Here is a 13095-nt window from a genome sequence, read left to right as displayed (position 1 = left end):
TGCTCACTGACCTGAAATACTGGCTTTTGTAAGCCATTATGTATGGTTTCTATTTCAGATAATTTTTAGGAGTACAGAAATGCGTTTTCACTCTGTATGTCTGCTTTGAAGAGAATCTTGTTTTCTGCATAAAGGAAAATGAAAATATTGTACCAAACAAGCAAACATTTTAAAAACACGTCTGAATGCATCTGTTCTTCACTCAAACGTGTGTGTCAGGAATCTCCAGAGCTGCCTGAGGAAGGCAGATGTCTGATTCTCACTAGAATTTTTGGCACTTTTGAAGATCTTAGGCTGTTACTCACTTTTTTCACTTGTTCAGATTCCATAAAGACCAAGGCAAAAAAAAAAAAAAAGGCTGTACACAAAAAGCCATTGGGAGAACATGTAATTAATCGAGCCAAGGAAATATGCTTTATACTCTGCACAGAATGAACAGTGTTTCTGCCAGTTTTGACAATTTGTGTGTAGTCCTGGAACAGTTACGGCTGTTTCAAGCCTCTGCTGAGACACTGATGGTCTCAGGCAAAAATTATTTTAGTCTGAGATGAATTTGTACAGGATGTTATACAATGAAGTCCTCATTCATAATCAAGTAAGAAAGCAATATAGTAATAATACATTTATATTATGATTCTTTCTTTGTGTCTTTCTTCCTTTTCCTTATTACTTTACCCTTACTTCCTCTCCTTCCTGTTTTTCTTTTCCCTTGGCCCTCCAGAGAGGAATACCTGTTGATGTTTCTCTCACACACCTGGCCTGCTGGGAGGCAGCCACAGCACCTCTCAATTTTGCCTCTTCACTCAGTGCTCCAGGAGCCCACAGACAGGCCAGGGGAGATCTCACTGCCCCTTCAGGTCACCAGTGCCCAACCAAATCTCCTGTACCTTCTCATGCTGACTTTCTCCAGATTCTCCCGTTCTTCCATTTTTTGCCCAGATCCTTGAGGAAGCCATTCTCCAGTGCCACATGCAATGTTTGCTAGCTGCAGACTCAGTTCATACCACAGCAAGCCTCTGCTTGTGCAGAAGGCATCATGTCTGTGTTTTACCTCTGCTCTTTCCCTGCCGTTTTGTGCAGGTATCACAATGTGTTGAAGAGGAATGACACACAGTGTGGTTGTCTTCTTTCTTTATTTTACTGTCTCATATTTGCCTTTTTTTTTTTTTTCCCAGAGCTTGGCTGCCCCAGCGGCTCAGAATCTCAGAGCAGAAAGGAAAATTCCTGTAGGTTTATGGAGGAGAGCAGTAAGGTTTTATGTAGGACTGGATACAGCCAGGATGATACTTTTCCCATTAGTTCCATGAGCCGTTAATGTACCTGGTGTATACCATATCAATCTGCATCTGTTGCTCTAGTTTTGGAGATGAAAAACTTTTTATAGTTGCCAATCTTGGTTATTAATATGCTTGAATCCTTAAAGAGGACTATAATTTGCTTCCCAGGCATTCTGGATGTACTGCACATCTTTGTGTCACCATCCCTGCTGCTCTGAGCTCAACAGATGGCTCTTTGAATGCAGGTGGTATTTTTTCTTGCAATTGGAAGAAATATATTTATTGCTCATTCTGGCACCCATGAAATAAATTGTAACTTTAAAGAGATATATTTAAAAATATAAATAAAATGCCTCTAAGAGTTATTGCCAAATTGATATTGGACCAAAGGCACATATTCAAGTGATCAGCAGCCAGAAATTAAGTGTATGAGCCAAGAGTATTGAAAGAACCATTAAGAATGTTAAAAAAATAAAAGAAGCAGATAAATCTCATACTGTGATGAATGATAGCCAAGGAACATCTAATCATATCTGGGTAGAATTTACTGAAATAGCTCAACCAGACAAAAATGAAGAACATGAAAAAGATGGTGTAAAAATTATTGGAATGTTCTTTTTTTCTGACAATTTTTCATTACTCTTCAAGAAGGAATAAGGATTTATTTAATACAAATTGAATTAAGTGGTGAGCACTTGAATTCACTTCCACTTGATCCTGGTATGGCTATAAAAACACATTCTCAGCAACTGCATATTATGGGTTATGGGGGATTTTGTGTTTCCAGTTTTCCAACCACCTCTTCCTAATAAGCCAACCTGGAGAACTGTGACTATTCAATTGGAAAATCGCTCTCTGCTGTAAGAAAATGTGAAATACATGAAATGTCAGGCAAATAAACATACAAAAGACATACAAACTGTCAACACCATGTCTGTAGGCTTCCATTCCTTGATTAATGTATGTGGATTTTTTGTTTTTAATGGCAATATGTTTTAATGGCATGTAATGAAGTGTCATGTGGAAAAAGTGGATCTGTGCATATTGCGACAAACTGACTTAAAAAAAAGGCATGTTTGCCAACAGATTGGACCAAAGTTTGGCTCCTTTATTGTACAAATACAGATTTCATGGGGTCTTATCTCAGCAAATGCTCGTCTTTTCTGTTGTGTCCTTAAAGGAGGAATAATCTGCTTCATTTCTCCTAGGGCTCTGTTGATGTCATCTGTTATGGAAAGATAATCCGGTGATGTGAAAGCTCTGTGGAATATCTCTCCCATGAAAGAGAGTGGGTTATGAATGTACCCAGAAGAAAAGATAGAACATGCATTTTGTTTAAGCCACATTCTGTAGTCAGTAAACACTTCCAGATTTGAGCTGGTTCTGGTACATATTTAAGGATTAGGGAGCAGCTGTCTTGAATCTCAGAGCTGGATGAAATGAAATTTGCTTTTAGAACTTGAAAATTAACTGCAAGCTGTGGCAAGGATCTAAACCATTCATTTTTATTCAGGTGTATCACATGTTATGAACATCCTTTAAGAACATGGAACTGGCCACTCAACAGGCAAGAAGCTATTTATTATGAGCAAGTGTTCATTAACAATGGAAAAGTTCCTTTTCCCTTGAACAGTGAATGAGTTCACTGATGTGATGCTGCTGGCTGGTCCTGTGGCCACTTTCACGTGAGGGTGGAACGGTCCTTTGGGGCTCAATTCTCTTTTCCTGCTGGGCTGCTCTCACAGAGGTGAGACTGGGCACCTTGTTGCTCAGCCAGTGCTGACCATACACAAACCAATTTGTCTAAAATCCTTGATTGTGAGGTGATAGGAATCTGTGCTCAGGAAGTCTGCAAAATCTTTGCTTTGCCGGCAGAAACAAATGTTTGTTTGTTTGTGTTTTTTGGTTGTTTTTTTCCCTTCCCAGATTTCAGAAACACTGATCCAGAAACTGAACCAAAACCTGGTCCATTTTGAGTTGAAGCCAGGAGTTCGAATCCTTGTCCATGCTGCCCATTTAACAGCAGGTGAGTATCCTCTTTCTGTGTATACCTTGTGTGTTGCTCTATAGCACAACAAGCAATATATCGATGGTAGTAGTGTGCTATCAGCTGTATTTTAAACATTTCTTATTTTTATGTCACAGTGACAACACAGTATATGAGCAGACATTAAAATGTCTGCTCTACCTCACTTTTCTATATCATACCAAAAAGATGTAGTGGCTTTTGCATCTACAGCTAATCCTTTTGTATTCTTAGGTGCAAGAATTTACTGGTTTTTTTGAAACATGGTATAAATAGCAGCAGAAGTGTGTATTTCTTGGTTATCTCTGAAATATTCAATAGCTAAGCAGCACCATGGCATTTTCAGCCTGGGTCCCACAGTGCAAAAGTTACCTGCTAGCCTTGGATATGTTCAGATATTCTAGAGTCAACAAACATTCAAAGCAGCTAAACACTGCTCAAAAGTTTTTCAGCAGTATGAAAGACTAGAATCAATATAGATATGCACAAAAATAAGACCAGGCAGTTTGGGCCTTAACTAATCCTATTTCAAAATGAGTCATCTCCAAAGTCCTGATATTTAATTACATAGGTCACTGTCTGTTCTGCATGCTGAAACCTCATTTCACAGCACAGGTCCTACTCAACTATTACAAGAGATGGACAAACCAATCAGCACTCTTAGGAGTTCAGTTGGTATCAGCTTCCTTTGATAATTTGCAAACTTAAACCTCAGTTCATTTGTACCAGCAAACTGCTCTCCAAAATCTTTTTGTGGTATGAATGGATTTTCTCAACCAGGTGTCAGTCCACGTGCTGCCTTGTAAGCAGTAAGAAAAGAGAGACTATTAAGAAACCATGTAATGTGACTGCATTTAAATTCCCCCAAAAGAAAGGCCTGGGGTTTCCAATATTTCATTTTTCCTAAGCAGAGCTTTCTAATATCTGTCCTGAGAATATTGCTGTATGTTTCTGCTTTCCATTAGCTGTGGAACAGATGGCCAGATGCTTATTTTTAGACAAGTTAGAACCAAAAGTGTATAATGCCAGCTTCAAAAATGGATTTACATGCAATTGTTCTTAATTTTTACTAAAAATGCATGGTTTTATCTGTATTTATACACAGACACCAAGAAAGAGTACTTTTTGTCCATAACAGATGCAAACACTAATTTTTTTTCTGTAAGGTAGACTTTGTTGTACTCTCTCAAAGCCACTGGTGAGTGATTGCTGTAACTGGACTCACAATGTCCTGTAGAAACCCTATAGGATTTTGTCTCTTGAAGAAACAGAATTCATTAAGAATACAAAATGAGCTTGGATGGCCAAACTATGTATTTAAAACCCAGAGAACATCCACTGAGAGGTCTTTGAGGGATTGTGTCTCCTTAACAAGCTGCAGAGGTCATGTTCTCCATCTAAGTAAAAGGCCCAATTTCATGACACCAAAACTTGTGAATAGTTCAAAATTTGACAAAGAGCCATGAGAGACTTGGTTCTCTGCTGAAAGCTATTGTTTTGGTTGTTAGAAAATAAGAAGAACTGGCCTTTGGAAATCCAAGCTTATTTATCCAAAAAATAAATAAAATGAACTAGGGAACACAGCACAATGCCAGAAGCAACCATTAGAGAACACAGTCCCAGGGGATGCACATGCCCATATCAGCTGCTGCTGATATGTTATCCCTTCTTTCCCAGCCTTTTCACTGATTTTTTGTTGGACTCTGGTAATTATGGGCTGAACCACAAAGCTCAATGTGTTTTTGGAAGTGTACACCAGATATCTGTGTGCACCTACATTTATGTTGCATGCCTCAGTGCACATGTACGTTCTCCTCTGTGTGTGCCTGTCCATGAACAGCAGCATTTTCTGCAGCAGAGGACCTGCAGGGAGCAAAAGTGCAGGTATCTAAAGTAGCTTGGAGTGGATGTTCAAGCAGAAGCTGTAGAAATGACTCTGTGTGTGTGTGTTGTGTGTGAGCGTGTGCATTCCCTGGAGCACAGAAGAATGACAGTGTTGGCCTCAGCACATTTCAGACTTCTTTCTTCTTTGTTCAGACCACACTGGAGGAAGGATTAATTTATGGCAATTACAGACAACAGATTGTGATTCATTCATCATGTTCATTCCTTCTTCTCATAAGATAAAAAAACAAACCAATGTCCCCAACCCAACAGACAACAACTTCAACTCTAAGGCAGAGGAAAACATGCCAGTATTCCTCACAAAGCAGTTAAATAGCTGTTTATTACTAGGCTCTCAGTGCAGCATTAGAGCAGGAACATTGAGTGATGCTGAATCTGAAAAGGCTGGAGAGCCACTTTGTCATCCCACAGAACTGCAGAGACCCACAAAACACAGATGGAGAGGGGACAGAGTGGAGATGTGTGAGGAATTCATAATAACACATCCTTTCATTCTGGCTCCTGCTAGATGTGGGAAGGGGAAGGTTTTTCACTTCTCTTTGTAAATTTTGGGTTTACCAGTCTGGGTGTGAAGCTGCGAATACGTGTGCATGTGATGTGTGTGCCTTTGCTTGTGTGAGCCTGTTTCCTTGTGTCTTCTGGTTCTGGTTTAGGAGGGTCTGTTCAGTGCATGTGAAGAGGTGCAAGAGGGGGAGGATGTGTTTGGCAGCATTCAAGTTGACTTTGCAGAAGAGGGCATGACCTGGGCCATGTTCTTTGTGTGGGGATGTGTTTGCTCCTTGTCTTGGCACAGCTGGAGCTCTGTGTCTGGCTGCAGTACAGAGTCTGCAGGAACAGCTGACTCCTCTGCTTCTAGGTGTGAAACTGCTTGGAGGCTCACTGCCTTCCTGTATACATGTGTGAGAGTAATGGAAACTCTGTTTAATACCATTCACTTTGTATTTCTGGGAAATCCGTGCTTCTGGATGGGTTGGGTGGCCTTGTTTTGGAAAGGGTTATGCCAAGATGGTGAGCAAAACTCTGAGGAGAAATACAGAGAGACTCTTTAATTAAGATTGGTTTTGATGTGTTCTGGGCTTTTTTTCTTGAATCTGAAAGAAAGTCCTCTAAGGGGAAAGCTGTGGAACTTCACATCAAGAGGTATGCTGAGCACCACAGGTAACCTGAACTTGAGTTTCTTCCCAGTTGGATTACAAAAGGAAGAGAAGCCTAGGAGATGTGCAGACCTGCTACAAGTGCAGTAAGAGGGGAGAATAAACTGTATTTCTGGAGGGAGCAGCTTTCACTTCAGGCGGGGGTGGCTCTAACCTCCTCCTGTCTTGCAGCTCCCCTGGTGGACCTCACTCCCAGTCACAGTGGTTCAGCCATGCTGATGCTCCTCTCTGTTGTTTTTGTGGGACTAGCTGTGTTTGTCATCTACAAGTTCAAAAGGTATGACCTTCCCTGAGCCATTTCCTTCTCTCCCTTGCTGCCTTTTGCTGAGGTGTTTGGGGTTTGTTTGCTGGGTTTTCTTTTTTCTGAGAGAGTTGTTTTTTGGTTTGTAAAAGCTGATACTACATCATCTGCCAGAGTACCACACAATGATGGTTTCTGTTAATGTTTTAGGAAGATTCCTGGCCTTAATATATATGCACAGATGCAGAATGAAAAAGATCAAGAGATGGTCAGTCCAGTCAGTCAGAGGGAAAGCATACCTAATGTCCCTCAAAGTGAGCTGATGAGCCCTGAGCAACTAGTAGATGAGAAGTTGGAAGTCCATCCCATAGGTAAATAACTTGCAGCATCCTGCAGCTGGTCAGACTCCGACTTATAATTGGCTAACCTTTTTCTCAGCCTCCCCTCTTCCCATATTCCTGCACAATCCTTCTCCCATCCTCTTCTGCTGCAACATTAGTTTTGCTACAGGAAACCTTCTAACTCTTCCCTCTCCCTCACTGCCATGTGATGAAAGGGAGGGGAACAACTTTAGGCTTTTTCTCTCTCCTAGTTGCTCTACGTAGATTCCCTCCCCTTCTCAAAAAAATCCTGCTGGCAATGTAATTTATTTTTCTGGGGCTAATATAGTTGTGGGGCTAAGCCCCATAGCCAGAAGAACTGATGAAGCTCACCTGGAACATGGAGGTGAGCAGGTGATTTGGTAAGTAATATCTAAAAGCCAAATATCTGCTGATGTTTCGACTGCTGGGATCTTTGTGCTGTGCCAGACCTGTTGCCAGCAGCAGTGTTAGTCTGGCTGATTCCCAAATAAACTGAGTAAAACCTGGGATCTCAGTATTGTACAGCTGGGTTTATCCTCAGGCTGACTTCTCCCACAGGCCTCTGTGTTTGATTATTTCCAGAAGCAGGCTTTTTTAGGACCTAAAGTGAATAGATTTGAACAGGGCATTCTGGGATCAGTCTGTTTTCTGTTACCCTGGCTGCAGTAGAAGTACTGGAACAGAGCAGGGAGGTTTCAGTCTGGAGACATGTTCTGCTAAAGCCAGGACTGCTTAGGCAATGCACAGCATCATTCATGAGGTGATAATTCTGCAGGTCCAGACTGGAGGTATCCCTGCAGATAAGGACATGCACCTGTTTTAGAGGAATTAAAGAGAAAAGGCTGCCCAGGGATGTTTTGGACTGTCCTTCCCTGGAGATATTCAGAACTCCCGTGGACATGATCCTGTGCAACCTGCTCTGGGTGAAATTGTTTTAGCAGGGGGGTTGGACTAGATGTTCTCCAGAGGTCCCTTCCAACCCCAACTGTTTTGTGATTCTGCGACTTAGGCAGGAATGAAGCGCAGTCGCAACTGAGATTCCTTATTTGCACAGTTTCATCAGCCTAAACAAACCTTAGATCTCACCTGAGGATGTTCCTAAAATCTATTGGAGTGTTTGCTAAAGCAGGCTTGGAGTCATGGCTGCTGCAGAGAGGGAAAAAGGAAAAGGACAATTAAAGGGAGGAGTGTGATGTGCTAAGGTTGCAACCTGTGAAACAACCTGGGAGGAAAAAGGAGAAAGGCTCTTGATGACACTGATGTCTTAGCTGGAAGGTCCACTGCAGTCAATGCTGATCTCTCCTAACCTGTTCACTAGGGAGATTTTTTTAGCTATTAAAAGCTTTTAAGCAGCTATTCATCAGCAGACCTGGACACCCCTGCTTAGCAGAACACAGGATGGAGTGAGGGGACCAACTTTCCTATGTGGTATTCCCCATACAGAGCAACCTCAGGCCACAGTCCAGAACCCAAGGAAAGGAAATGCAACCAAGGTAGTCTGGACAGAGGACTTCCAAAAAGCTTGTGGATCACCAAGAGATTTCAAGCCAAGACCCAGAGCGGTGGGTCCTAAACTTTAATATTTTTTTTTTTATACTTGGTTTTCTTGTTGTTTTTTGTTTTTCCCCCCTAGAAACCTCCAAGGCAAAATTGCTGTAAGATGCTGAAACACCCAATTTCAAGACAGGAAGTCTCTTTCTAGACTTTGGTGAGCTTTGGGCTTTGAGCTTCCCCTTTCCAAAAGAATGCAGTGGTGGTGGTGATTCATGTTTTCACAGGTCACTCAGACTGCAGTGGCAAGGGTCAGTCACTGCTAACTTTATGCAAGATACCTTCAAAACTGCTCTTGCTGGTGGGAGAAACTTAAACCCTAGAAGGGTCCATGATAAGAGAAATCAAAAGCAAATTTTGGTGGTAGGTTTTCATTTGGTGCATCTATAGCATTTCTGGCTTTCTCTAACAGCCAGAATTTTATACATTTTTCAGCTCTGCTACTGAACACTACATTACACCAGAAATTGGCCTTTTACAACTCCTTGGTTTGCACCTGTGACTGCACAATCGAGCACTAAAGTTAAATGTGTGAGATACACAGACTCAATTATGTATCAAAAGGAATCAGTCCAACAAACTTTCTAAGAGTGTTTTTCCATCCTGTCAGTGAGATGAATGAGAAAACTGAATCAGAGCTCATTGACAAAATGAGAAGGTCTGGACCTAGATGTGAACAGAATAGAAAGTGCAAAGGCACTCTCCTATACAACCACCTCATCTGTTTCTGGAAATCAGCAATTTCTTTTTTAATGAGTTTTCTTTCTTTTGGGAAAACAAAGCAAGATTGTAATTGGGTGTTTCTCTTTTGTATGCTTGTTCAGAAACCTTTTTTTTTTGCATCACCTTTGACTAACATTCAGGGATCCTGCCTTGGAGGAATCAGAATTAATGTCCCTGCATCATTTAATTTTCTCTCCAAACTCTGGCAACAAAACCTCACTTTGCTATTTTCTGGATCTGTGTGGTTTAGGCACTTTTTTTGCAAGTGCAAAGGTTCAGGTTATTTATGAAATCTCCAACACCTTATCATTGCAAATGAGTTACACATTTCCTCTGAGGACCTCAACCTCTCCTTCCCTCCGCCCCTCTGCTCCTGCCTTTCCCTCTACCTTTCATTATGGGTGAATCATCTTCATTAGCAAAAGAACAGGACATCATCTTCAGTGTTTGAATGACAAGAAAATATTTCTGGAAAGAATGTGTCGGTCTGGAACAGCTGAATCCCAAAGGCAATCAAGGTGATACCTGCAAGCATCTTCCTTGACTAAATATGTATGTTATTTACTGACTTCTATTTTGTTCTTTGCCACAGGAAGTATTTCCACAGCTGCTGAGCCCCAGAGCACAAAAGAAATCCCTACCTATGTAAATGGTTGAATTGAGGACGCCAACATCTGTATCTAAAAAAAAGGAGAGCTCTCTGCATTTGGACTTTTTAATTCTTCAGATGACAAAGGGTTTTTAGCTTTAAGCCTGTGCATGTGGACATTATACTGAGACCATAGTGGAACTGCATTGTACAGGTGTTCAATTTTAGTGGGGGGTGGGGGGAGAGGAATTGGTACCACTATTCACCCCTGCAGCCCTTCCCCTCATGCTTTCACTCTCTTTTTTCTGATCTGTCTCTAATTTGTAGAAAATTCATAATGATATAGGCCAAGAATATGCATGGGGGGGGGTCTCTTCTTTAGGGAGAGGGGTGGGCTGGGATGTGGGGGGAGAAGGGCTGGGGCGGTGGGAGGTGGGAGGGAGTGTTTAGGGTTCTTGGCTTAGGTTTAACTGCTCTTGTAGCACTTTGGGCTGCGGGAGGGGTAACCGCTCCAGCAGACTCCCGTAGGACACACACACACAAAAAATCACACTGGAGTTTTAAGGCACTGAAAATATTCTTGGTCAGTCTGGTTTATTTCTCTGTTTGGACTCTGCCCTTCGTTCCTCTAGCTGCAGCTGCTGCCTGTGCTGCCCACACTGCGAGGAGGCTGAGTGTGAGTGTGGGTGATGCCAACTGTGAGGCCAGGCTCCTTCTTAAAGAGCTTTCTTAGCCTGCTCACACCAAGGCAGTGCCATGGGAGGATAATATTGCCTCCTAACCCTGAACAGAACAGAACAAGCATGCATTACAGGCAGGAGGTTATTGCCAGCAAGAACTCACTGTACTTTGTGCCAGCCTTACACCTTCAGTTTTGGCTGAGAGAAAGCAGCACCCTCACCTCTGTGTAGTGCTGATAGCTGAATTTGTCTGGGGAAGTCCCAGGAGATCTCTGCCTTTTCAGAGGCACCCAAAGACCTGGCAGTCTTTTGAAATGCACCTTGTCCATAGACTAGGGGGCAGGGAAAGGTCTGTGCACAGCTTTCCAATGGCTTTCTTTGGCACCCCCATAGGCTGCAGATCTGCAAGCTCCTGCCATTGTGGGCAGAGAAGGGAGAATTTGGCTGGGGACTGCCATGCATTTTGAGCCTCAGTACCACAAGACCACTCTTACACAAGATTTGATTTCTTATCAATAACTTAAGCTCATATCTTACCCTTCAAGTGGAAATGAGGCTGTAGGACATGTTCACACAGACTGTGCAAGAGAACAGCAAGAAAGTAGGACTAGCACATCTCAAACAAGTCCTCCAAAGACACTGGATAGCTGTGTGAAGCCTAGCCTATGGTCATTACAACTGCTGATTTCCAACCCAACTCAGGTAATTAAACCAAGCACCAGAATTTTGGTTTGGAGTGTAAAGACAGAAATGCTGTAACCAGTGTACACTTGCCTAACTATGTTAGGTGGAGAAAAGTAGAGGCTTTTCAGTGAGCAGTGAATTACTTGTAGGAGGCACCCTGATTGGTGTCATAGGTGAGTTTTGTTCAGTAGACATTGTCCATGGCAACCTGAGTGGAGACCAGGAGAAAGCAGCATGGTAAGTGTGGCCCAGAGACCAGGGCAGGGATTTGGTGGTGGTGAGTTTGAATTTCTCCGTCATAAACTGGGCACAAACCTAAATCAACCCACTTGCTGGCAAAACAAAAATGATACCAAGGACATTAGGCCCATAGTAGTTAAAGGATTATCACCTTACAGAGTCCTCTGCCTCCTTCTGCAGTTTCTGTGAGGACTGGTAGAAACACAGCAGTTTGTATGGCTTTGCTATTATGTTTGCAACTACAGCTTTAAGAAAGATGGGAAAGTTTTGGCTGCAACTGTATAATAGTCCCCACTGAAGTCCAACATTAGCCAACTTATTTTTATAGTAAGCCAATCAAAAAGTTTTCTTATAGTGTTGGAACTATTTCTAATTTTAAAATTACTTTTTTTGATGTACTTTTTCATCTTCTTTTTCCCTTTCGTTAAATACAATGTAGCGTAATGTATAATTGCTATTGTTTATTGCTTTTACAGTCATATTTATTAAACAGATTATGTCTCTAAATGAAGGCCTATGGTTTGGTTTTTTGGTTTTTTTTTTCTCATTTTACCCTCTATCCCTGATGGCGATCACTAACAATATTAAAACAGGACGTAGTTGATAACCTAAAAAATATATAGATGTTCACAAATGGGGGAAAATAAAGTTCCTACAAGCAAGATGCCAATATAAAGGTGACTTTCTCAGTCCTCAATTTTTCTGCTTTCCAAACAAGAAATTACAGAGCTCTGAGCAGTTCCCTGGAACTCCAGCTCCATTCCCTGTTCATGCTTATCCTTCCCTATACAGTCTCTGCTAAATGTTCCTTTAAAATATTTTTTTTGGCTTCGCTTTTGCCAGCATTGATGAAGGAAGTCTGAATTATTAACATTACTGATTAATTTACATGTGAATGAAATGAAGCCTAGGAAGTTTTTGTCAACTTGCCATATGGCACTGGATGCATGTTGCTGAGGAAAAAAAAAGGAAGAAAACAGAACTCCTCTGCTTTTCAAGTCAGGATGTAGCCACCTCTTATAACAGGATCCAGGTTCAGTGCTCTTTTTTGTACCTCAGGATCTGAATTTATACATTCACATAAGTAGTCAAAGCTGTGGGGTTTGGGTATCCTCAACAACCAGGGCTATGGTGTGGCACATTATGAGTCCAGGAGTCCTGGGTTTTCTCATTGGAGGAGGGAGTAGTTTTCAGTCCTGGGCAGACCCCGGTGTAATTAACAATTATTAGCCTAGAATGTTCAAGTGTACACTGCAGCCTTCTCCATCCAGGCTGGAATGGCCACAGTGCAGGTGACTCACTGAGGTGTGTGAAGCCATAATCTGCTTTAATAGTTTAAGTACCCACCTGAATTAGCAGGCATCTGTTCTGGCCATAAACAGTAAGTCTGGTTTGGCAAGCATCTCTCTACAGCATTTTCAGATGATTCTCTTCAGCTTGTTGTGTGTCCTGAGGCAGAGACTGATTGTTATTTGTAGTTGTTTTCTGGTTTGTATAACAACACAGTAATTCACTGCTAATGGATGAATGCTGTGAGAGTAAACAAAGAATACCAAATACTTACAAAATCCAAAATTAATTTTCTCTGAGAATGTTGTCTTCCCTTGAGGGAACAAAAAAGTTCATCATCCTTTGTCAGAAGGAGTAGAGAGTTAAAATATGA

General features: G+C 41.7%; 1 protein-coding gene across 1 annotated transcript in view; it reads left to right on the top strand.

The window, feature by feature from the left end:
- Nucleotides 1–11939, top strand: part of LOC120502029 (VPS10 domain-containing receptor SorCS1-like) — a 141722-nt gene extending 129783 nt beyond the window's left edge. Inside the window, exons 22-26 of the mRNA XM_039709043.1 lie at nucleotides 3204–3303; nucleotides 6534–6639; nucleotides 6814–6974; nucleotides 8409–8527; nucleotides 9832–11939. Of these exons, the coding sequence (XP_039564977.1) occupies nucleotides 3204–3303; nucleotides 6534–6639; nucleotides 6814–6974; nucleotides 8409–8527; nucleotides 9832–9888 (543 nt within the window). The 3' untranslated portion in view covers nucleotides 9889–11939. The remainder of the gene's footprint in view (nucleotides 1–3203; nucleotides 3304–6533; nucleotides 6640–6813; nucleotides 6975–8408; nucleotides 8528–9831) is intronic.
- Nucleotides 11940–13095: the final 1156 nt, after the last annotated feature.

This window comes from Passer montanus, unplaced genomic scaffold, assembly GCF_014805655.1.
Source record: "Passer montanus isolate IOZ18808 unplaced genomic scaffold, ASM1480565v1 scaffold21, whole genome shotgun sequence".
NCBI classification, from domain to species: Eukaryota; Metazoa; Chordata; class Aves; order Passeriformes; family Passeridae; genus Passer; species Passer montanus.
The sequence above is the reverse complement of the archived record's forward strand: the minus strand, read 5'-3'. Positions and strand labels throughout refer to the sequence as shown.